Source organism: Lepus europaeus, chromosome 18, assembly GCF_033115175.1.
Source record: "Lepus europaeus isolate LE1 chromosome 18, mLepTim1.pri, whole genome shotgun sequence".
NCBI lineage: Eukaryota > Metazoa > Chordata > Mammalia > Lagomorpha > Leporidae > Lepus > Lepus europaeus.
The window spans coordinates 52,376,608-52,401,840 of record NC_084844.1 but is presented as its reverse complement, the minus strand read 5'-3'; the positions used below and the strand labels follow the sequence as shown (position 1 = coordinate 52,401,840).

General features: G+C 46.9%; 1 protein-coding gene across 2 annotated transcripts in view; it reads right to left on the bottom strand.

Annotated features, from left to right (window-relative positions):
* Positions 1 to 2,957: 2,957 nt before the first annotated feature.
* Positions 2,958 to 25,233, bottom strand: part of NDEL1 (nudE neurodevelopment protein 1 like 1) — a 38,094-nt gene continuing 15,818 nt past the window's right edge. Inside the window, exons 5-10 of one of the 2 annotated variants that reach the window (XM_062215810.1) lie at positions 24,224 to 24,360; positions 21,424 to 21,597; positions 18,130 to 18,221; positions 11,572 to 11,723; positions 8,370 to 8,404; positions 4,053 to 4,142 (exon numbers count right to left, since the gene is read on the bottom strand). In XM_062215810.1, coding sequence (XP_062071794.1) covers positions 4,135 to 4,142; positions 8,370 to 8,404; positions 11,572 to 11,723; positions 18,130 to 18,221; positions 21,424 to 21,597; positions 24,224 to 24,360 — 598 coding nt within the window. In that variant the 3' untranslated portion in view covers positions 4,053 to 4,134. Of the gene's footprint in view, positions 4,143 to 8,369; positions 8,405 to 11,571; positions 11,724 to 18,129; positions 18,222 to 21,423; positions 21,598 to 24,223; positions 24,361 to 25,233 lie in introns of both variants that reach the window. The other variant, XM_062215809.1, reaches the window with a different exon arrangement.

Here is a 25,233-nt window from a genome sequence, read left to right as displayed (position 1 = left end):
CTGAGACAAACAAGCCCCTAAACCCACGAGCTCTTGGATGAGATACTAGAAGCTGTGGCTGCAGCATCCACGTGGTGACACAGGAGGGAGGGAGCATCCATCCCTTTCTCGCGTTCCGCCCCCACCAAGAAGCCCAGAATACAAGGGGGTTACCCGACCTGATCACACGCTGATCCAGCAGCAACACCGGCAATGCAGAAGAGCCTTCACCCGTTTCCCTAAATTCTAGGTGCCATTGGGATTGACTTCGTGATTCTCTTCCTAGTTAAAAATCATCTATTTTGAACCAAACGAGTGCTCCTCACAGCACCATCCTCCACAGAAGGGAGCAGCAGCAGGCTCTGAGCCTACCTGGAGACGATGCCAGAAAACCGACTGCCCGGGCCTACCCACCCACACGAGTTACCCACTGCCCTAACCAGGCCTCTGCACTGCAACAGAGACCGCAGGCATGCTCGCAGCCACGAGTGAGAAAGCTCCGTTCTGTTTCAGCTTAGTGCGCATCGTGCTTCCTGCAGAGCTGACCGGAGGCACTAGCAGAACTCTGGACAGCATGCCGACCCAGGACCCACCCTAACCCCGCACAGCACAAACCCCACATGGCCCCGGCACTAGCACCACTAGGTTTCCTGTTCTATTTGCCTCTTCGCCTGCCCGATCTTTCTAAAGGGAGTCTGTTATGTTACTGTTTATCCCATTTGTGTTTTCTCTTAAAATTCAAAAACTATATTTCCATATTTTTGAATAGTCATGGGACCACTTTACAGATAAATGCTTTAAATCACAGAAAAAGTGATTTACATATAGAACTCCTCACATTTTTAGGAAAGAATCAAGTAACATTGTTTTTAAGGCCAAGCTTGTGTTTTCAATTTGTTTTAACCTTTGGGGGAAATACTGAGAGTAAAACCACCCACGCACTGACACCATGGCTCACTTGGTTAATCCTACACCTGCGGTTGCTCCTCTTCCAGTCCAGCTCTCTGCTGTGGCCTGGGAGGGCAGTGGAGGATGGCCCAAGTGCTTGGGCCCTGCACCCACATGGGAGACCAGGAGGAAGCACCTGGCTCCTGGCTTCAGATCGGCGCAGCGCACTGGCCGTAGCGGCCATTTGAGGGGTGAACCAACGAAAGGAAGACCTTTCTCTCTGTCTACTCTATCAAATAAAAAAAAAATTTAAAAATTTAAAAATTAAAAAAAAAAAAAAAAACCCACGCAGCGGCAACTGTACGGCAACAAGGCTCACCTCAAACCCTATAGGCACACAGGACCAGCAGGGACCTGGCCCTCTCTCCAACCTCATTCCTCGGGGGAGGGGCATAAACCTGGCTACAGGGTGCTCCCCCCCCCCAAAAAAAAAGGTGCTCCCCAGAGCTGTGGCTCCACCCCCAGGTGCCGGCTTCCACACCCCACCAAGCACAGGATCTGGGGGGCCAAGGCTAGGAGAACTGGATATTCCCCCAGCTCATCTCTCCCAGCCTTCGGCACTCACCTCACACCCAGGACTGGCCGAGGCAGCCAAGGCCAGCTGAGGCCTCGACTGCACAGCAGCAGGAGGTCCTGGCTCCTGTCCAACCCTGACTTCAGCTCTGGGTAGTCCTCGGCCCCGGTTTGTCCTGCCTCTCCGCTGAGTTGCAGGGGGAGGGGTCGTAATTTCGGACATTCTGACAGAAAGGCAGTAGAGTGCTGGCCCCTGTTCCCATCCAGGAAGGCGTCTGGGGCGCAGGGGACGGGGGGAGGGGTGGAAGAAAGACACTCGCATGCAGAGGCTGGCCTTCACCTGCAAAGAGCAGCCCCCTCCAGCAGGAAGACCACCACGGGGACCCAGCACGAGGGACGACTGGACAGCAGGCCGCCTTGGGGGAGAAGGCCCTCGGAGGCCACGTCAGCTACACAGGACAACAGCAAGCAGAGCATTGCCAGGCAGCAAACGCTCTGAGCATGTACAAAGCAGTGTTCTGAACCTCTGAAAACAAGGGTCAGCCAACTAGTTTCCTCATGGAGTCTACGAAGACTGAAATAAGTGGGGTCACCTGAGGGGCCTGGAGCCCCGCCCGGCCACGCAGCGCTGCTGCCCTCGCTCTCCCGGACCAAACCAGTGGTGGCGTCCCATCAAGTGACTGACCAGCAACCGACGGAACAGGGTGGATGGGATGAGCACAAGGAGCAAGTGCAAGGGAACTGAGAACTCCCTGGGGGCCAAGGGCAAGGACGCCGGGCTCCAGATCCCATTCCTGCTGCAACAAGGGCAGGCTGCTCGTCAGGTTTTACACTCGGGGCTGCTGCAAAAACAAAGAGGTCGGTTAAACGTGGACACTGCTGAGTCATCTGACCCTTGCAACCAAGGCGGGCCACGAGGCCGGAGGTCCCGCAGCTCGGGAAGACTGCAGAGCCCTCTCTCAGCCGCTCTGCCAGCTCCACGGGCCACAAGTGTCTCAGGGAGTCAGCGAAGGGCCACAATCTCTAGGACCAGCGAGCAGCAGCTACTCCTGCCCACAGCAGAGCAAAACGTACCCCCACTCCATGTCTGCTATGCACTGAGGCATGGGAGCCGCTGCTGTAACCAACACCGTCAGGACCCTGGCACAGTCAGACCCTGCCCATCCACGCCTGCAAGAGTCGCCCTGTGTCCTGGCACCCCGTCCCCTCGCGAGCATCCCCTGAAGAGCCCAGATCCACAGGAAGTCTAACCCCACAGTGAGTGACAGCATCCACGGTGAAGGCAGCACAGCCGGACGACCAGCTCCCAGAGCCTCCCGGTGACCCCGGGACCCAGAATAGGCCATTCCCAAGCTGCGCCTGGAAATCACGGCTATGGCTGAAGACCGGCGCTGAAGACGCCTCCCGGGGCCGCCTGCGTCCCTGTGCCCCACTCCACGGCCCGTCAGAGCACAAGTGCCGTCTGAACCACTCCACTTCTTCTCACAGGACGGAAGGAACCAAGAAAGCAACCTCAATCCTTTTTTTCTGTGAAATTTATTGTTTCCACATTAAAAGATTTTTTTTGAGGGAACTGGTTTTTTTTAACCACATGATGATCCTATACAGCTGCCCAGAGTAGGACACCATCGGGAGTCATTAACATGCCATATGAGTTCTGAATAAATAAAAGCTACAAAGCCCAAGTTATATACAAATATCTTAGGCAATAATGTTTACAAACCTATGTACAACAAAACAAATGTAAACAGTAAATGCAGCATGAGAGTAATCAAAGGATGCACAGGACAACCACTGGGGCTCAGTCTGCCCCGAATCTGGCCACTCCACCTTCCAACACCACTGACGGGCCATCCAGCGAGAACAGAAACTGAAGATGTCACGACACTACCCGAGGACCAGAGCTGGCACGGACGCCGTCGCCCCTCCCCCGAGTCTGAGGCACATGGAGGAGATGGCCGAGGCTCTGCCCGTGCTTGCCCAGGCCCCAGAGGCTCCTGCCAGGGGGCTCAGCAGGGCGTTTCGCTGCTCTGGGAGGCAGTCTATGGAATGGTAACTGCTACGTAAAACGAGGAGGAACAGACAATCTTCCCTAATTCAGCGACCTTCCTGACTCCTGGCAGAACGGGCCCAGACGGGGGGTAGGGCCGGGAAACACATGATCGTGAGCACTGAGGGCGCCCGGGGGGCTCAGGAGGAGGGCATGTGTCAACCTGATTGGGGGAGAACTTGTAGAAGATTCGCAATGTCCTAAACACAACTAAATCCTATCAGTACAGCAGGGCGGGGGCTATGAGGCAGGGATGACAAATGGGTACTTCTGCATCCAGTGACCAAGTAATACAAGTATGTATCACCTCGTGACCCACAAAGTGCAATCATGTGAAACCAACGGCACTACGGCGAGAAGAGAAAATAGCCAGTATTGATATCGCGCAGAGTCCTGGGGCTGGGCAGGGCCCAGCAGCCGCCACTGCATGCAGCCTGCCCTCTGCCAGCCGTGTGGGGAGGCAGATGGAGGGCACAGGGCTGGCCCAGGCACCGAGGGGTGAGGCGTGGGTGTCCTGGGTTGTTGGAGGAGGGCAGGAGCCCCCCGGAGGCCGGGCACTCACACACTGAGCGGCAGCATACCGGGTGCTGACGACGGGCGCGAGGAGCCCAGGCCAGGAGGAGGAGGAGCTGGGTCAAAGCCGTTTACTGCCCTGTGGAGGTGACCAGAGCAGAGAAGGGAGGGAAGGGGGAGAGAGAGAGAGAGAGGGAGAGGGGGAGGGGGGGGAGAGAGAGAGAGAGAGAGAGAGGGAGAAGGAGAGGGAGAGAGGGAGAGAGAGAGAGAGAGAGAGAGAGAGAGAGAGAGACTGTCATTCAAAATCACTCCATACACAACAAGAAATCAGTTTGCTTCCTACAACTATCCCTCTTCCTGGCCCCATGGGAGGATCCTGCCAGCTCCCGGGTGAAAGCAGCATTAAACCAACAGGTCCCTGTCCGGGTACTGGGCCACTGAGCTGGCAACCTCAGCACACCGCCCACTGTGGCCACAGGCCTCGCCACTTTCTGGGTAGAGAAGGTCTAAATGTCTGGCAGTAGAGAACTAGCTAAATAAACATAACTAAAAAGTGAACTATTATACAGCCACAAGAAATGCATTCCACAGAGTTAATAGCATGAAAAATATTCAGAATGTAATTAATGCCAATGGAAAAAGCAGCAGGTTACCAACCCGTGTGTTCAAGTGATGTGAAGGGATAAAGTAAGTAGCACACAGTCTGGACTGCAGACTAAAGCCCCTCGTATGGACAGACAGTTCTACTAGAAGTCTGTGGAACTAAATCGAGAACGTGCAAGTCTTACGTAGATAAATATTTATATGAAGTGTATAGATGAAAAGGCACCAAAGAGTTCCTGGAAAATGCCTGGCATGGTAAAACTATGCATTATTTCCAGTTTTCTGCATCAAAATCTCTTCTAATTCCACTTTTCCACAAAGCTTTTGAACTATCTTATTTGTACACACACAAACCCCACACATGAATACAATATATTTATCATACATATATATATATATATACACATTTTATATACATATACATACATAAAATCATACTGCTATAGATCAGAGAAGGAAAATTTCACAAGTTACTTTTCTTCCCGCTGGGTTGTAAGCAAATTTTGTTTATGACTTTATTGTTTTGCTTCTAAATCTTCAACAATGCACATGAGAATCTTAATAAGGGGGAGAAAAATAACTTTGTAAGAACTGTTTAGCAAGCAAAGCCAGATGGGTAGGTTTTCTCTGCAGACTCCCGCACAGGCAACCCAGGCCAGCAGAAGCAGCTGCACAGGACCCACACCCAGGGTCCAGGATTGGAGCCCCAGCCCCACTCACCAAGCAGTGCAGCCACAGGAAGCAGTGAGGGAAGGCAGGAGGAAAGAGTACAGGCCTGGAAGCTCTCTTAGGTGGGAGGCCACTCCAACCCTTCTATCCTGAAAGCTTCTGTCCCACTAGCAATCGAAGAGGCACACCTTCCCTTCTCTGGCTCCCCACCTACTCAGCAGAGGGTCCTAGCAATTCGATAAAGGCTCATGTAGAAAGATTTTCTTTAAAAGAAAGAAAGAAAAAAAAAAAAAAAAAAAAAAGAGGGGACCAGCATTGTGGCAAAGCAGCTTAAGCCACTACCTGCAATGCCAGCATTTCATATGGATGCTGGTTCATGTGCGAGCTGCTCTACTTCCAATCCAGCTCCCTGCTAACAGCCGGGGAAAAGCAACGGAAGATGGCCTAAGTAGTTGGGCCCCTGGTACCCACATGGGAGACCTGGAAGAAGCTCCTGGCTTTGGCCTGGCTAAGCCCTGGCCAACCCCTAGCTGTTGCAGCCACTGGGAAAATGATCCAGTGGATGAAAGACTTCTGTCTCTCCTTCTCACTCTGTAACTCTTTCAAATAAATAAAAAGCCAAGGGAGGGGTGGGGGAAGACACATTTTCTGCAAAGACAATCATTTTGAACTCTGAAGAGGCAAGTGAAACTCAGAAACAGGCACAGAAAGAGACTCTGAAGCAGAAGCTCATGTCTAAAGGAACTAAACTCAGAATACCTATTGGGGTGTGGAACTCAGCCACACACACAGATACCAAGAGCAGTGGGAAGGAGGCTCTGGCAAATCCAACTTCTCCCTGGTGGCCATGGACCCACTCCCGTGACAGACAGCCTGGATTTTCCCTTCTCTTTTTGGGCTAAGGGAGGTCTGATGTTTGAGCTTCATCATTTTTGAAAACTTCTAATCATCCTTCCCCATTCTCAGGGCTCATGCCCATGCCTCTTCTGGGGAAAGAGGCCACATCCTGTTTGTTAAGGCAGCCCTACCTAACAAGCCCCATCCATCATCATCTGCCTGGTACCACAGTCCCCAGAGCCTGCTTCTTCTAGAAACCTCAGGCAGACCGAGGCAGGCCTCACTAATAGCCCAGCGATCAAGAGGTGACCACAGGCTCCAGCCTCACGGATCACAGCGGCAGGACAAGCTGTACACAACAGCCCCCAAACTCAGGGGCAGCCTGGAAGGCCAAGAAGAACCTGGCAGGCAGTCCACCCAGGCGAGCAAAGCACTCTGGATGGGCCACGTGCAGCTTTCAGACTGGGACTCGAGCATTTTCAAGTGGATGGAACCCTAAGGAACACCAAGTTCATGCCCACTGTCATACTGCCAAGGAAACCAAAGCCAGGGAAGGGCCAGGCAGCACCCTGAGTCCCCCAAGGAGCTGGCCATGGGGAGGGACCCACAACCTGCTCAGCCACTACCCCTTCCCAATGGGCAGCTTCAGCAAGCAATCACTGCTGCCCCCATGCAGGCCAAACCTACCGGGAAAACAAGCAGTACAGTCAAGGGTACAGGGAGAGGAGAGAACCAGACAAGTACTTCTTCTGTGTGGGTGGAAATGAACTCTTGACCTGAAGAGGACCATCTGCCAGAGCCCCACCTGGCACCACTCAAGAAGTGGAAGCCGAAGACCACAAGGAGACACAAGCCGGCCACACAGGTGGGATTACAGGTCTGGTGAGGTCCACCAGGCAAGGCAAAGTTTTGGGATGGGGAAAGGTTCCCGTGAGAAGAAACACTGCTGGACACACAACATTTGGTTTCAGGGAGCAGCAACCAAAAGAAACATCTCAGTGGACAGTGCAGGGCCAATCAGAAAGAAGCAGCAGGGAGGAAAAACGCATCTGAGAATTAGCTATGCAAAAAAGGCTCTCGAAGCTATGAACGCCATACTCCACCCCCAAAGGTGAGGTAAGGAATTTGAAAAATAGAAACCCCACTCAGAAAAGGTGTTAAGGTCAGCTGTCAAATGGCAGTGGGAGCAGGGAGGGAAGGGCGGAGCGTGTTCAGAGCTAGCCAGGAAGACACTAACCTGACACAGCAGAGACAAAGGATGGAAACTCAACCTGTCAAGAAGCAAGGTCAGGGGGCCAGCGGTGTGGTGCAGCAGGTTAAGCCTCTGCCTGGGACACTGGCATCCCATATGGGCACCAGTTCAAGACCTGGATGTTCCACTTTAGAATCCAGCTCCCTGTTAACATGCCTGGGAAAGCAGTAGAGAATGGCCCAAGTGCTTGGGCCCTTGCACCCACATGGGAGACCTGGAAGAAGTTCTGGGCTCCTGGCTTCAGCCTGGCCCAGCCCTGGCCATTGCAGCCATTTGGGGAGTGAACCATGGATGGAAAATGTCTGTCTCTCCTCCTCTCTCTGTAACTCTCTTTTTCAGATAAATACAAATTTTTAAAAAAAGAAGCAAGGTCGGGACGGCTGAGAGGACACCACAGAAAAACAAGAAAGGGCTCCCCAGAACCAAGGCTTCCTGTTTCAGCGGGTAAGCGGAAGCTCAGAGCAGCTCTGGTGAGCCCCAGGCCTCAGCCCAGGCTGAGCTGCAGGGTAGATTCACACCCATCCCCATCTACCCCTCCCACTGAGCTTGGGAACGCCAGCCTGCACACAGAGGTAAGGGAGTCCCCCTCAGAAGGCTCCATGGCCACTGTGACTGATCTGAAAAAGAAAACAGAAGCTACTGGATGCCAGGAGAACCCTCACCTCATGAGCTGTTGAGGTCCCACTGTGACCAGTGCCCCACCCTCAGACTCTGACATCATCGCATAGCACCCTGCCCTGTTTACGAGGAGGGCCACCGGGCAAGCCATCCACAGCCACCCCAGAGCCACAGCAACTCATCTGTTTTCCCTGCTCACAGCTGAACTATTAATGACAGTGTACAGTTGACTCAAATAGGATCTTGAAAGCTTACTCATGGGCTGTAAGTTGGTTAAAGCCAAGTCAGCCCCATGCAGTTAGTAAAACCAATTTGTTAATGCATCTTCCACCCCACACCATGATTTAGAAAGAAAGAAAAAAGAGCACAGCAAACAAATTCAGTTACCCATGAATAACGTGGGAAATATGACTTTTTCTTGCCTAATAAAAAAAAAAAAAAGGAAAAGACATTAACTGTAATACAAATACTATTTACACACCATGCCCTAAAATTAGCCCATGCCCACCTACACAGCCCCAAAGAAATCAGCTTGCTTGACAAAAATAGGAAAGCAACACATAAGAAACTAAATAAAAATCATGGAGAAAAAAAAGAATGTCTTTGAAAGAATTCAAGTGATACACTGCATGTGAAATGTGCCCTTCCCCTGGGTGACACAGAGGCCATCCACGCCGGAGGGAGGCGGCAGATGCACAGTCCACACGGCAGAACTGGCAGAAGTGATCCCAGACGGGCTCCCAGAGCACCTCTGAAGCCCACAGAGCAAACGCACTTATGTGAGGGACGCTGTTGTGCGTGGTGGGAAAGCCCACAGAGCACACACCTACGTGAGGGATGCTGTTGTGCGTGGTGGGGCTTCGTCGCGCCTGAAGGTCCTTGTGAGGACTGGGCAGGTGGGGTACAAACACGTACACCCACACACAAGCCCACTCTGATGAACTCCTTCCCCCAGACAAGCCTCTCGCAGGTCTCTGGGCAACACCAATAAGCTACAGTGACAGTGCTACACACAGACTCAGGAGGGAGGGGTGGGACAGGCCGGTCCCAATGCCAAGGGCTTGTTAAAATGGATCCTTCTAAGAGGACTGGCTTTTTTCTTTTTTTAACCTGCCACATTTAGTAATGGATCTGGGAACCATCCTTTTGCAGCTGGAACACACCACCTTCGTTTTCATCTAGTCAGTAGGTCAGCAGGAAGAAAGGCTAGAGGTAAAAGCGAAGCAAGCCAGAAGGAAGCCAAAATCAAGGCAAAGCAGCAAGAAAGTGAAGACACAGCAAAACCCTCAAAGGAGTTATCTCAGGATTACAGCAATGAGGCCAAGATAACTCAAGGAGCAGGAGCTTCACACTTCAGCATGAAGACAACCCATTTATCACATAAGCTAAGCACTCGAGCAAAGGCCAGCCTACAAAAGCACTTTTAATTTTTAATAAGAAATGGTATAATATAAAATTTATACAATTTAAAACCAAAACGAAGCACTGTCTGTTGCGAGTGCACAGTTTCAGGTGCAGAGCATCTAGGACGCTCCTCAGGGGACAGGGTCCAGTCAGAGCGTGCAGGGCCCAGGCCTGTGTTCAGCTGACACTGAATCCTCTACTGCTCTCCAAGAGTGGGTTCGGCTCTGGGCAGTGCCTGCCCTAGTGCCCTGCAACAGGAGCCAACTGAAGGCAGGAGCAGTGAGCCAGCAGGGACAGCGTTACTCCTCCCTCACCGTGACTCCCTGAGGGCTTCCCAGAGCAAAGGCAGCCGCCACGCAGCCCAGCGCCAGCCAAGCCTGTTCTCGTGTCTGAAGGTGCCCGACGCCCACCAAGAAACACGACTCCAGAGAAAACCTGATCACCAGTCTACTGGAGGTAATCACCAGTTGCAGGAAAAAATAATTAGCCATTATTTCCAACACTCACGAAGACTACACAAACCTTCTCCACGCCATTTGGGGGAAATGACTACTGTAATGTACAAATTATCTATGCACTCATTTACCATTAGGGAGTAAAAATGGGGGCACGCCTTAGGCATCTGGCTGAAACAGCTACACCTGGGGAAAATGAACTGTATACTTACCCCAGCTGAGGAACCCCAATGGTTAGCATTAAGTTCTAGTTTACGGGCATTTTGGAAAGTGCTTTTAGCAGTGTCCTTAGTGAAATGCATACATTTTGGGGTAGAATGCTCTTAGGGGACAGAGATAAACCAGAACACTCCATTATGAGGATGGACAGTTAGACCCTTTTCAGAATAGACTGTGTGTCACATCACTCTCTCTACAAATGCGTCATAATTATCAAGGACAACAGAAAACAGAAGCCCCTTTGAGAAACTGTGAAAATGTTCAGAATTGAGCCAACACTGCTTTCACACAAAAACAAGAAAGAATTGTTGGGACTGGCACTGTGGCACAGCAGGTAAAGCTGCCACCTGCAACATAGGCATCCCATATGGGCACTGGTTCAAATCTCAGCTGCTCCACTTTCAATTAGCTACCTGCTAATAGCCTGGGAAAGCAGCAAAGGATGGCCCAAGTGCTTGGGACCAGAAGCAGCTCTGGGTCTCTCTGTGGGAGACCCAGAAGAAGCTCCTGGCTCCCGCTTTGGCCCTGCCTGGCCCGGCCCAGCCCAGCCATCTGGGTAATGAACTGGCGAGTGGAAGATCCTTCTCTCTGTAGCTCTTTCAATGCAGTAAATGAAAGAATTGCTTCTGCAACTCAGAGCAGAGACCATGGCAAAGGACCCTGGGTACCTCTGCTGTGTTCCGGTAACCAAGTTAGACCACCAAGTCAGCATCCACGTACCCTAACTAGCCCCTGCATTAAGGCATGCCTGTACAAGAGCATAATCACACAGTGCCTGGGAATAAAGAACACTGAGGTGGAACCACGTGCACTGACACAGGAAACAGAGGCAGCCTAAGTTACCACAGCCACGCCGCAGCGCGAAGTTAAAGTGTGATCCCCAAAGTGTGCTGGCGACAAGCTGACAGCAGATGCAGCAAAGTACGATTTTGCATGCCTAGGAATAACTGTATGGAATGTGAAAATAATATGAAAGCAGTTATTTTTTATTTCATATACTTCCATGCCAATGGAAATTTTTTGCATTAAGAAAATATCACTGTTTTAATCTTAAGACTTTTTAAATTTCAATGCCCAAAAAGCATCTTCACTTTATGCAAAAGTTGTATCTCCTAAACTCTATTTGATCCAGGGTCTAAATAGCTCAGGGCTTTGTTTTCTAAGATGCTCACACAAGCTCACTGTTGAGTTTGCTGCACCTCCATAATTACAAAAACCACCCTTAAAGACTATTCGCTAAGAAAGCCGCCAGCCCACAAGCACCCTGAGCACTGGAACTCTCACAGGGCTTTGGCACTAGCGCCACCGCCTCTGCAGACTCAGGACTCCCGAGCAACAGATGCCGCAGGGGCCAGGAGACAAGAGATTTCACCTCCCCATAAGACTGAAACGGCAGCAGACTTCAGTAAGTTTGCCAGGCTAGATTACCTTTCCAAGGCTTCAGTAAACTCACTAAATAATCTGCAACTTCACTGCTCAAAAAACGACCATTTAAAACGTCCAGGACTTACCCTTTGTCGAAGAAAGATGTATGCCCTGATCGAGAGAACTTGGTGCCGTTGCTGTTCATCACCCCACAGTTAACATTCCCTGAAATATAGGATTTCCGTGATGCTTGGTCCTTTGCAAAATTCCTGCAAGCTGCTAATTTGGATTCTAAAGCCTACAGAAAGGAGGAGGAATGATATGGTTGTCATAACAGTAGCTGCACACAGAAATCTGCATTTCAAACCATTTCTATTTCAAGCCTCAGCCTTCACTTCCTTAACTGATAATGGTGGTTAGTTCAGCCGTAATCAATCACCTTTCCAAGAAAAACAGGGGATACACATGCTGACTCCCTTTCTAACGAGCAGAGAACATTTCATTTACTCCTGTCAGTATCATTGAGGGATACAAACATAATCCTCACCTTACAACTAAGAAAATGAGGTTTGGTAGGTACAGTTCCCATATTATCACTTGGCCCCCTCCCATTGTTTGTAAATTATGGACAGTTTGGTGGTTGGTATTAGGGGTGTGTGTTTGGAGCAAGCACTGTAAAGAATCCAAAAATATTACTGGAGAATTTTTTTTTTAATGCAGCCAATCATTTCTAGAGGCTCTTCAGTTTAGTTTCTTCCACTGGATTAGAATGAATGAGAGTATTTACAACACCTCCCACAAAATTAAGCTATTTCTGAGAACACACTGTAAACTGTAACTGATACCCTTTGCCTATAATTAAATAATTCACCTGCAAATGATACCAGCCCTTTACCATCTACCTCTAAACCGGGTCCCCTTACTGTGCACCTGTCACCACCGCACCTGGCCAGTGCCAGGTTCTACCAACAAATAACTCAACAGGAGTTTCTTATCTATTTCCACACAGAGATGTCACCCTTTTGTCAGATGTCACAAACTCTCTGACCAAAGCCCACTCTTACTCCCAAAAAGGAAAATACAATCCATAGCAAAAAAAGATAGACAAAGGACAAATACAGTGCTCCCCTGTAGCCACGACCCTAAAGGAACAGGAATGCATGATGTGCTGCAGACGCATTAGCGTGAGGGCATCCACTCAGAGCTCCTCTCCCCAAAATTTCAATAGGAGCTGTTAAAAAACAGCAGCAGGGGCCAGTACAGTTGCATAGCAGATAAAGCCACTGACTGCAGTGCCAGCATCCCATATGGGTGCCAGTTTGAGTCTTGGCTGCTCCACTTCCAATCCAGCTCTCTGCTATGGCCTGGGAAAGCAGCAGAAGATGGCCCAACTCCTTAGGTCTCTGCCTACATGGCTCCTGGCTTTGGATCAGCCCAGCTCTGGCCACTGCAGCTATTTGGGGAGTGAACCAGCAAATGGAAGACCTCCCTCTCGCTCGCTCTCTCTGCCTCTGCCTTTCTGTAACTCTACCTTTCAAATAAATGAATAAATCTTGAAAAAAAAAAAAAAAGCAACAAAAACAGATGGAAACTTCTTTCTCTTCTTTCCCTTGACAAAAGCACAATAAGTTAGTAAAACAGTGACAGAAAGGAGGAAGGAAGTGACCTGTAGGGTAAGTTCTGAATCAGTGTCATTCAGTGGCATGTCAAACATTCACATACACAGATCCTGGAGTCATTCATTCTCTATATTCAAGACACCCGTCCATTCCTTCTAACATCTGTTGAGAGTCTAAGAGGTATCAGGGAGACAACAAAGTGTGAGCACTTCGTCTGTTCAGGAGGAAAAGGGTGGCCTCGAAGCTAAGACTTGTACAACATCTACACCCAGTGTAGATGAAATCATGGTTGTAAGATCAGAAATCAGACAGAGCTCTAAGTAAAATCACCATCAAAAGGTGATTTGAAGACAAGCAACAGGAGATGGGAATAGCTAGGAAATAGCATCAGAGAAGCAGAGGGAGGAGGACATTTCAAAAAAACCAGGTCATTGTTGAATGTTCCAGCAAAATTAGGACAGGACAGCATCATGACGTATGACAGTGGATCTGACAGCGCTGAGTTCACCAACCAGCAGTTTGGGCATGAACAGAGCCCAGCCCAGAGCAGCTGGAGGGTGTATAGGCAATTAAAGTGCCAACAAAAAAATGCAGACACACTTTCAAAAAGCCTGGCTGTGAAGGGAAGAGACAAGGGTGGTAGTAAAAGAATGGTGTAGGGTAAAAGGAAAGAACTGCCTTAATTTTTGCTTTTAAAGATTAAAAAATTGCTAATACATAATTATATGAATAATAATATATGCACAAAATATTACATATCAAGTATATATGATATTCAATGTATAATATAAGTACATATAAATATCAACAATATAAATATGGAGGAATTAAAGATGAGAAAGCTAGGGGCCGGCGCCATGGCGCAGTAGGTTAATCCTCCACTTGTGGAGCTGTCATCCCATATGGGCGCTAGTTCTAGCCCCAGCTGCCCCTCTTCCAATCCAGCTCTCTGCTATGGCCTGGGAAAGCAGAAGATGGCCCAAGTGCTTGGGCCACTGCACCTGCATAGGAGACTGGAAAGAAGCTCCTGGCTCCTGGCTTCTGATCAGTGCAGCTCTGGCCATTGCGGCCATCTGGGGAGTGAAGACGGAAGATCTTTCTACCTCTCAAATAAATAAATACAAAATCTTTAAAAAAAAAAAAAAAAGATGAGAAAGCTAGAGAGAATGGGATCCAAAGCACAGATGAACAAAATTAGCCATGGGCAGGAAGATGACACTCACACCACTGAGACAAAAAGGAAGAAAGGCTACAAACAGGACTAATAATAGGAGGGTAATAATAATAGAAGGTGAAAGAAATCAATGTTTTAAACCTGATGGCCTGAATTTTCTCTGAAGAGGATGCAAGAATAAGAAAGGGGCTTCCAATTGAAGTCAGTTGACAAAGTAGTACACCAGAGCATAAAATGAAATATTTAAGAAAGCTCACAGGGGCTGGCAGAGAACAGGAGACCAACAGTTCTGACAACAACTTAGAATGTCAGCTGACTAGGTTGCAAGGACTCCAGATTAAACTTCCAAGAGCCAATTTCTGAATAATCAAGTATTAAAGGAAAACAAAGAAAGATAATCTGGAGTTGAGGAAGAGGCAGAACTAACCCAAGAATACAATGAACAGAAATGCAATAGCCCTGGAAGCTCATAAGGCATTCAGCAGGTGTGAATAAGCCAGAAACAGAGAAATACAGCAAAGGTAGTATGTATTTCCTCCACCCACAAGAAAAGAAAGGTAGTTTGAAACACTAGGAAAAAGAAAAAGGCATACAAATCAGCTATGATACAAATAAGAATAAAATCTGTTACGGTTTTGTGTAAATGATAAAGAACAAAATGCTCCCAACATCTGTTGAGTGGCACAAATACAAAGACTCAAGAACCCAGCTACTCCTCTATGGTGAAGCAGTAAAATGATAAACACATCACATAGTAAAAGCTAATTCTCAACTCTCAGAACTAACCAGCAGAGCTCAAGAAGGGACACAGTGCAGGGGAGGGGAGGAGGGGGAAAAACAGGGAGTTGAGACGTAGTCTAATAAAATTCAGAAACACAGGCTTAAGAAAGTTGTCTGAAATTAAGGCCGGCGCCGTGGCTCAATAGGCTGATCCTCCGCCTAGCGGCACCAGCACACCAAGTTCTAGTCCCAGTCGGGGCGCCGGATTCCGTCCAGTTGCCCCTCTTCCAGGCGAGCTCTCTGCTGTGGCCAGGGAGTGCAGTGGAGGATGGCCCAAGTGCTTGGGCCCTGCACCCCATGGGAGACCAGGATAAGTACCTGGCTCCTGGCTTTGGATCGGCGCGGTGCGCCAGCTGCAGCGCGCCAGCCGTGGTAGCCATTGGAGGGTAAACCAACGGCAAAGGAAGACCTTTCTCTCTGTCTCTCTCTCACTGTCCACTATGCCTGTCAAAAAAAAAAAAAAAAGTTGTCTAAAATTTTAAAAAAAAAAAAAAAAACACAGAAAAGGGAAAAATTGGAACTATTTAATTAAATCAAGATGCTGAAAACCGAGCATATCATTTCAAGTTACCGAGGCAAACATAGCTCTTACAGAAGGGAATTTTTTTTTTTTTTTTTTTTTTTTTTTTTGACAGGCTGAGTGGACAGTGAGAGAGAGAGAGAGACAGAGAGAAAGGTCTTCCTTTGCCATTGGTTCACCCTCCAATGGCTGCCTCGCTGCGGCTGGCACACTGTGCTGATCTGAAGGCAGGAGCCAGGTGCTTCTCCTGGTCTCCCATGCGGGTGCAGGGCCCAAGCACTTGGGCCATCCTCCACTGCCTTCCCGGGCCACAGCAGAGAGCTGGATTGGAAGAGGAGCAACCGGGACAGAATCCGGTGCCCCGACCGGGACTAGAACCCGGTGTGCCGGCACCAAAGGTGGAGGATTAGCCTATTGAGCCACGGCGCCGTCCCAGAAGGGATTTTAAAAACGGTTATCTTGGGAGTGAGAAAAGATTTTGTATTGCAGGAATTATTTGTTCACATTTCACAGCAACATGAAAATATGGATGCAGAGTCAATCTGATGGTTAGAAAATAATGCATATTATAAAAGGCAAGAAGGACCTTATGTCTTGGCTCCCCCCAACCCCCGTTTCCTCTAGATAAAGTATAATGCAATTTCTACTCTCCCCACACAGTATCTCACACAAAAAGTGAGTGAAAAGACACTGCACCGTGAGGAGTCACAGGGATGACCACTGAAAAAGAGAGCTAAGAGTGAGTGAGAGAAACAGGAAGGGAGTGAGGCCACAGTGCTCAGACTTCAGAGCAGTGGCATGAACCCCTGGCTCTACAACCGTCTCCAGAAATCCAGCGGCGTGGATGATCCAGACTGCAGCTCTCTTTTGTGGCCAAAGAGACCATGCAGTCAGGAGGAACAAGGAAAGTGATCTCTGGGATTAGCAGAAAGGAAGGGAAAGCAAGAGATGACTGATAAAGACAAACAAGCAAATGAAGTACTATCTCAATACAGAGAAAAAACCAAACAAGCAAAAAATAACTTGAGCATTTTAAGAGCCAAACTGTTCTGTATTAGAGGTTAGAAGCTAAGGAGAGGGGCTGGTGCTGTGGTGTAGGTTAAACCTCCACCTGCAGTGCCAACATCCCATATGGGTGCCAGTTTCAGTCCAGGTTGTTCCTCTTCCAATCCAGCTCCCTGCTAATGGCTTGGGAAAGCAGAAGACGGTCCAAGTCCTTGGGCCCCTGCACCCACATAGGAGACCTGGATGAAGCTCCTGGCCCCAGCCACTGCAGCCATTTGGAGAGTGTACGAGCAGATGGAAGCTCTGCCTCTCTTCTCCTTCTTTCTTTAATTCTGCCTTTCAAATAAATAAATCTTAAAAAAAAAAAAAAAAAAAAAAAGCAGCAGCAGCAGCCAAAGAAAAGGCACTGACGTTATGGCAGGGCAGGAACAGGGAGACAAGCAAGACTGAAAGTAGAAAGCAAGGTCACGAGTCCAATGTTAACATCTAACACAACAAAAGACAAGAAAATGACCAGAAGGATGGTAGAGGCAGCAAAGAACAGGGTCAGAGGGAGGCAGGAGACAGACAGCAAGCTTTACACAAATTATTTTAGACAAGGACAGAGACATCCTGCCATAGAAACAGCTGCAGGGGGCGCTGGTGCTGTGGCATAGTGGGTGAAGAAGCCGCCACCTGCAGTGCCAGCATCCCATGTGGGTGCCAGTTTGAGTCCCGGCTGCTCCACTTCTGATCCAGCTCTCTGCTATGGCCTGGGATAGCAATAGAAGATGGCCCAGGTCCTCAGGCCCCTGCACCCACATAGGAGACCCAGAGAAGGCTCCCAGCTTCAGATCAGCACAGCTCTGGCCTTTGCAGCCAACTAGGGAGCAAACCAGAGGATGGAAGACCTTTCTCTCTCTCTGTGTAACTCTGACTTTCTAGTGAATAAATAAATCTTTAAAAAAAAGAAAAAGAGGCCGGCGCCGCAGCTCACTAGGCTAATCCTCCGCCTTGCGGCGCTGGCACACCGGGTTCTAGTCCCGGTCGGGGCACCGATCCTGTCCCGGTTGCCCCTCTTCCAGGCCAGCTCTCTGCTATGGCCAGGGAGTGCAGTGGAGGATGGCCCAAGTGCTTGGGCCCTGCACCCCATGGGAGACCAGGAGAAGCACCCGGCTCCTGCCATCGGATCAGCATGGTGCGCCGGCCACAGCGCGCCTACCGCGGTGGCCATTGGAGGGTGAACGAACGGCAAAAAGGAAGACCTTTCTGTCTCTCTCTCACTGTCCACTCTGCCTGTCAAAAAATAAAATAAAATAAAATAAATAAAATAAAAATAAAAATTAAAAAAAATAAAAAGAAAAAAAAAAAAAAAGAAACAGCTGTGGGGTACAGGACGAATGTCCAAAGTGGTAAGCTCAGAGCTCAGGCCCCTCTGCAGGGTGCTGGCACACCCAGTCCTGGAGGTGCCTGGATGAGCCTCTGCCAGCGACTGGACGCTCTAGGATCTCAATTCATTACAGCCTTTACCATAGGAGGGCATTCTTTATTCTTCCCCCATCCAAATAAAGAAACAATGCTACATTGGCAGGGTAAATATCTAGTGAAGAAATAAATGACCACTTACCCCTACTTTCCGTAAGAGATCCCCTACAATGTTTAGCGCTGATATCCTGGCTGAAGGAGTTAGTGGACTGGTACCAAAACCATTTGGTATAGCTAGAGAAAAACAAAGGTTAAGTGAGTACACTGACAGTTCCCTTTATAGTCAGGTTGTACTGCTCATGCTATAAAGCAGCTTACTTTCAGAGAGTCCTAAAAACAGAACCACTAGACCACAGGGCATGCCCGTTTTTCTCACCTTAACAGACACTGCCAAAATGCTCTCTAAAAGGTGTGCCAGTAGTTACAGTTTAACTTTTATTTCTGTATAGTCACTTGAATCTCCTCTTCTGGAACTCATCTGTTTATCCTTTGTACTTTTCCTACTGGCTTGTCTCTCTTTAATCAATCTGTAAGGATTCTATACATTATATATATATTCAACTCTTTCTTGTATGTATGGTTTGCAATTCTTAGTGAGACATTTCTTTTTGTGGGAGAATCCCTGGCTTCGCCATGTCAATATAACAATGTTCCCCATGGTTTTCAAGCTTTTTTCATATATTTAGATCATTTAATTCACTAGGAATTTATAGTTATCTGGATGTAAGGCAGCCTTCTAAACTTCATCCAGTCAATTGTGCTAGTACCATTTTAGTGAAGACTCATCTGAAATGGTACTACAATCACATCCTAAACTCTACATACATGAATATATTTCAGTGCCACTGAATTCTGCATCTATGCCGCCTGAAATACACTACTTTAATTACTACAGCGCTAAGACAGATTCCGGTATCTCAAAGAGCAGAGACCCTTCTTAGAACTATCCTATTCCAAACTTCTCTTGGTTATTCTTGTACATTTACTGCTCCGGAATAACTTTAATATCAATGTTAACTTTAAAAATCCTGATGGGATTTTTATGAGAAGTTGGAATTATAGACTGATCTGGGGAGAGCGGACATCATAAAACGTTAAATCCCTCCATTCAGAATCAACAGTATTCACCATATTTACTCACGCTTTTTGGCACGCTCTTCAGAAAAGGTTTTCAATGGTGTGTATTCATTTTTAAGAAATAATAGAGCCTAATGATTAACAGCTCTTGAGCTAAACAGCTGCATACAAATCCACTGGATTTGTCACTGGATGTATGCCTTGGGCAAGTTACCTCTAAGTGAAAAAGAGGCAGACAGCACTAACTTCATGAAGTGAAGTTAAATTGATTGTGAAGTTTAATTTAAAGCATATTAACTTCAAGAAAGCCTAGCACATAAGTACTCAGTAAATGTGAGCTTTTTTAAAAATCTGTTTTCTACAGAGTGCTGATCAGCCAATCAGACATCGGTGTGGGGGCTTTGCTATTTGCTGCCCCTCCTCCAGAATGCGAGCTCATTACAGGCACAGCCTTTGTCTTCTTTGTCAACTCCCAGCATCCCACATGAGGCACAGCCTACAGCAGGTGCTCCATATGACAGAAATCAACTGCCGCCTTTTTCTCAGCAGGGATTTCTGCATCTCATTTTTCCATATTCTCCTCAAATTCTGCATTTTGGATATTCTTAAATCTGTGCTTTATGGTAATTGCCTTGAACACTTTTTGGAAACTGGGATTATATAAATGAAATTTAATTACAGATCACTTCACAGAGATCAGCTCTTCAGTCTTCCCACTGATCTCTGACCACCTACCTCTCATGTCTGGGCATTCCTGTCATACAACCACAGTCTAACTGGCAGCAGCTTTCAGGTTAGTGAAATTCACCCTATCAGTCCCAGTCTACAAACATATCAAAGTGGAAAAACAGTGTGGCCTTGGGGATGACACCTAATTCTATGTCCTGTAGACTCCCTGAAACTCTCAGGACTTCCAAGGAATGCATACTGCGCTTGTGTGTCCCCTAAACTCAAGTTCTTAACCATGTTGATGAGTGCTCAACTAAAGAATTTTTTTGAACCCATCTGCAGAATTCTGGTAAGCTAGACAGAGGCAAAATTTTGTTAAACTCGAGTGTTAGCAATTATGATAAAAGCCTCTGTTTACACATGCAGCTACTCCAACAAAAACTGACAGGGAGAGCTTCTAATGACCTCATACTGCCCGTCCTATCCCAGTACTCTCATATGATTACTCACACACAACTACATGCATCTTCACACTTCATCTAATTCTACCTCATGACAAGGCAGACAAGTTGAATTATCTATGTAGGAGCTATTAGGCACTTAAAATACGACTACCCTGAGAAACTGAATTGCACATTTCATTTCATTTAATTAACCTAAATTTAGATACTCCTATGAAGCTAGTGGCTACTATGTTGACCAGCAGATACAGAAGAGCTTGCTACACTAACTGCCCAGAGAGTAAACCTCATATCACTCTGAAAGATAAAATCCTGTAGATAAAAAGGAGGCAGGAGGACAAATTTCTCCAGTTTGGAGTAAAAAGGCATGTGGGAGTGGGAGTAGCTGAAATCTGATCTGCAAGCTAAATAAAAATCTAAATGGAGAGCTTTAGGATTCCAATCGAAGGTTCTAGCCAGTGGCTACTGGTTTTTCTAGATACTGTTTTTTTTTCTGCTTATCTGGATTCAAAAAAGAAAAAAACAAAACACATATTGGCTGATGGCAAAAAGAATATTCTCAATTCACTACTCATCATTTACTCTGAATGCCACAGTTGAAAATGGCAGCTCTGAAAGCATGTGACAGAGTGGGTGTGTCCACCCAGGCCAGTCTCACAGGAGTCTGCATGGTGACCTGGTGGTCCTCTGCACCTTCTGCATACAAACAGAAGTTTCTCCTGGTTCAGTAAATGGGAAAAAAAAGTGCAACTATTTCACTATAATCCCAAAAGTTGTGTGCGACAAGGAGGTGTGCATGCACACACACACAAGAGACATGTTAATGTCGTTAGCTTCAAGTAGTAAGTGCAGATGGTTCTCATTTTATTTCTTCCAGTGTTTCTAAAATTTGCAGATGGTTTTTATTTCCTTTTTATTTTGTGGGTTTTAAAATATTTTCTACATAACATGTATTACTACTGTAATCAGAAAATAAACTTTCCTTAAAAATCTTTAACTTTTTAAAATCTCAAATTATGAGGTTATTCAACTTCAGTGTAGCCATCATCTCAGTGATTCCTACATATGCTTGCTTTAAGAAAACAATTCCTCCTCTGCTTCAGCCAGGAGTAGACTTAACCTATTACAAAGTACAACGGCTGCTTAAACCTTAGCAATCCCTGCTTCAGCAACAAGTCCTCTCACATTGCTCAGCTGACACAGCCTCAAAAAGAAAAGATGCTACAAACCTTTTGGGGAAGGAAAACTGTTTTCTGTCCCTTTGCCAACAGGTGTAGCTGGCAAGGAAAGTGATGCTTGTACAGCAGAATCCATCTTTTCACAGTCTAGAGTTGGAGAACTAGGAGCCGACTTTCTGGTCACTTCCTGTTGTCTTTCTCGGACTGCTAGTTCTTGCCTCAAATCTAAAATATTGCAAACAAAGGCAGTAATGTACATTAGAGGAACAAATACATCACCAAAGTTGTCTAAAATGTCATAAAGGTATTCTTTCTAAATTACTATGTCTCAAAAAAGAATTTAATAAACTTTCATTGCAAGGAGAATAAAAATGACAACTCTACTGCCTAAGAATTTAGAAATGCTATAACCTCAGACAGCAGTTACCTACACCCACAAGCAAGAATAAATAGGGCAGAGTTCAAAGGAGAATTCATTGTGAACCAATCAGACAGATCTCTCATCCATGAGTTCACTCTCACCAAGTGCCCTGTGCCAGGTCAAAGCCAAGAACGTAAAATTCAATCCAGGTCTCCACTGTAGGGGGCAAGAACCCAACTTCTAAAGCCATAACCTACTGCTTAATAGGGTATGCATTAACAGGAAGCTGGAATTAGAAGCAGAGCCAGGACTTGAACCCAGGCACTCTAGTGTGGGAAGTCTGCATCCCAAGCACTGTCATGATGCCAAATGCCAGCCCCCCAAAAATAAATACTTTATCAACTCATCTGCTTTCACTTTGAAATGTTGTAGTTTGGAGATTACTGTGAAATCAATGAAACGCATTTCTGTAATCTTATATGAGTTGGTATTTTTTATTATCACTATGAAACATTTTGTTCTAAAAAAGCAGTAGTTAAGGGCCAGCGCTTTGGCATGGTAGGCTAAGCCTCTGCCTGCAGCACATCCCATATGGGCGCCAGTTTGTGTCCTGGCTGCTCCTCTTCTGATCCAGCTCTCTGCTATGGCCTGGAAAAGCAGTGGAAGATGGCCTACATTCTTAGGCTCCTGCACCCACATGGGAGACCCATAAGAAGCTCTTGGCTCCTGGTTCCTGGCTTTGGATTGGTCCAGCTCTGGCCATTGCAGCCATCTGGGGAGTGAACCAGTCTTTCCCTCTAACTCTGCCTCTCAAATAAATAAAAATCTTTATTTAGAAAAAGTAATAATATCACTTTAAAATTAATTTCCTTGCTTTCAAATATTGAATTTTCAACCCAAAATTAAATTTTCCAGTTAGGCAACTAATGTATAGAATATTTCCTTATGTCAGAAAAGGATACAGATTATCCAACTTCCAAGGTCCAAATGAATTCAAAACAGGATCTCAAGGAGATACTTGCAAACTTGTGTTCACAGCAGCATAATTCACATAAGCCAAGAAATGGACCCACACCAAATATTCATTCATAGATGAATGCATAAAGAAAATGGATACCGGGGCCAATGCTGTGGTACAGCAGGTTAAGTCACCGCCTACAATGTCAGCATCTCCCCAGATGCCAAACTTCCAACCCAGCTCCCTGTTAATGCACCTGGGAAAGCAGCAGAGGATGGCCCAAGTCCTTGGACCCCTGTACCCACGTGGGAGACCTGGATGACGCTCCTAGCTCCTGGCTTTGGCCTGGCCTAGCCCCAGCTGATGCAGCCATTTGGGGAGTGAACCAGTGGATGGAAGATCTGTGTCTCTGTGTAACTCTGCCTTTCAAATAAAAAAATCATAATAGAAAAAAAAAAAAAAAAAGAAGTGTCTAAAGTAGTTGAACTCAGAGAAACAGAAAGCAGAACTGTGGCTGCCAGCAGCTGGGGGGAGGAAGAAATAGGAAGCTGTTCTTCAGTGGGTATAGAACAAGGTGCAAGAGTTCTGCAGGTGTGTTCCACAACAACGTGACATCTAACACTACTGCAGTGTACACTTAAAAATGGTTAAGATGGTAAATTTAATATTATGTGACTTCTTTTTTTTTAACCACAGTAGTAAAATACAGAATGGTTTACACATCATGTACATTATGAGAGACTCTTCAAATGAATGCACCAATTCCTCAGGGAAAAAGAAAAAGTCATGAAAAAAACAATCATGAAAGAGTCAATAAAGTCTGGCGTTGTGGCACATCAGGTTAAGCCACTGCCTGCAGCTCTGACATCCCATATGGGTGCCAGTTCAAGTCCCAGCAGCTCCACTTCTGATCCAGCTCTCTGCTAATGCATCTGGGAAAGCAGAAGATGGCCCAAGTAACTGGGCTCCTGCCACTCACACGGTAGATCTGGACAGAGTTTCAGGCTCCTGGCTTCAGCCTAACCCAGCAGCCCCAGCCATTGCGGCCCTTTTAAGAATGAACTAGTAGATGGAAGACCTCTCTCTCCAACTCTGCCTTTCAAATAAATAAATAAACCTTTAAAAAAGAAAGAAAGTAGGTCAGTTCTTAAGCTTACCCTGGCTAGTGTCAGACTAAAAAAAAGAATACTGTTAATATTTCTTCTATTTATTTGAAAGGCAGAGTTAGAGACAGAGACAAAGAGATCATCTATCTGCTGGTTCACTCCCCAAATGGTCACACCAGCCAGGGCTGGACCAGGCCAAAGTCATAAACAAGGAGCTTCTTCCAGGTCTCCCACGCGGGTACAAGGGCCCAAGGACTTGGGCCATCTTCTGCTGCTTTCCCAGGCACATTAGCAGGAAGCTGTATCAGAAGTGGAGCAAGTGGGACACGAACTGGCGCCCTACATGGCCAGCACTGCAGGTAGCAGCTTAACCCACTACACCACAGTGCCAGCCCCGACAAATATTCTTTAAGCTATAAATTTTACCTCTTGCTTCATCCTTTAACCGCTGTACAGAGACCAACAAAGATTCCTTTTCATCAAGTTCACTTTCTAAAAATGCATTCCGTTCTATGGCCTGATTTAGCCTTTGTTCAAAGTCTTCCAGTGAAACTATTGTTGCCCTGGAAAAAAAAATTAACAATCCATAAAGTAAGTAAATAAATAACATGTGCAAATAGCTAACACAAAAGGAAACTGTCAGTTGCTCTCATGACATTCTTCACCTAGTCTGCTTCACCAAGTTCAAAGAGAATGAGCTGGTCTTTCTCCCAACCTTCCCTGGATTCAGCGTCTCTATTTCCATTTGGGCCATTCAGTAAATTCCTTAAAATTCCTTAAAGAAAGGCCAACTGTTACACTATTTATATTTTCACTGGATTTTAAACATGATACAGTCTCATTTATGAATTTTGAGGAAAAAACTTTTTTTTTTTTAAAAGATTTACTGAGTTATTCAAGGCAGAGTTACAGAGGGAGAGAGACAGAGAAGTGTCTTCCATCTGCTGGTTCTCTCCCCAAACGGCCACAACGGCCAGAGCTGGACAAATCCAAAGCCAGGAGCTTCTTCTGGGTCTCCCACCTGGGTGCAGGAGCCCAAGCCCTTGGGTCATCTTCCAATGCTTTCCCAGGCCATAGCAGAGAGCTGGATCAGAAGTGGAGCAGCCAGGATTCAAACCAGCGCCCGTATGGGATGTCAGTGCTGCAGGCAGAGGCTTACCTTACTATGCCACAGCACTGGCCCCAGAAGAAAACTTCTGAATATAAAGAAGCATGTAAGAATTTGTCTCTAACATTAAGTCCCAGGTTCTACTTCACTTACTTCCTGTCAGCTCTTTTTCCATCCTGCATTTCTCATTCATTCACTCAACACCTACTCTGCAATTCCTGTAAACTGCCAAAATGTCTCTGGAATCTATTTCCTCCTCAACCTTCTCTCTGCCTTACTTCTTCTCCCTAAATGGATTACTCCCAAATGTTCTGCACTTCTCCGTGCT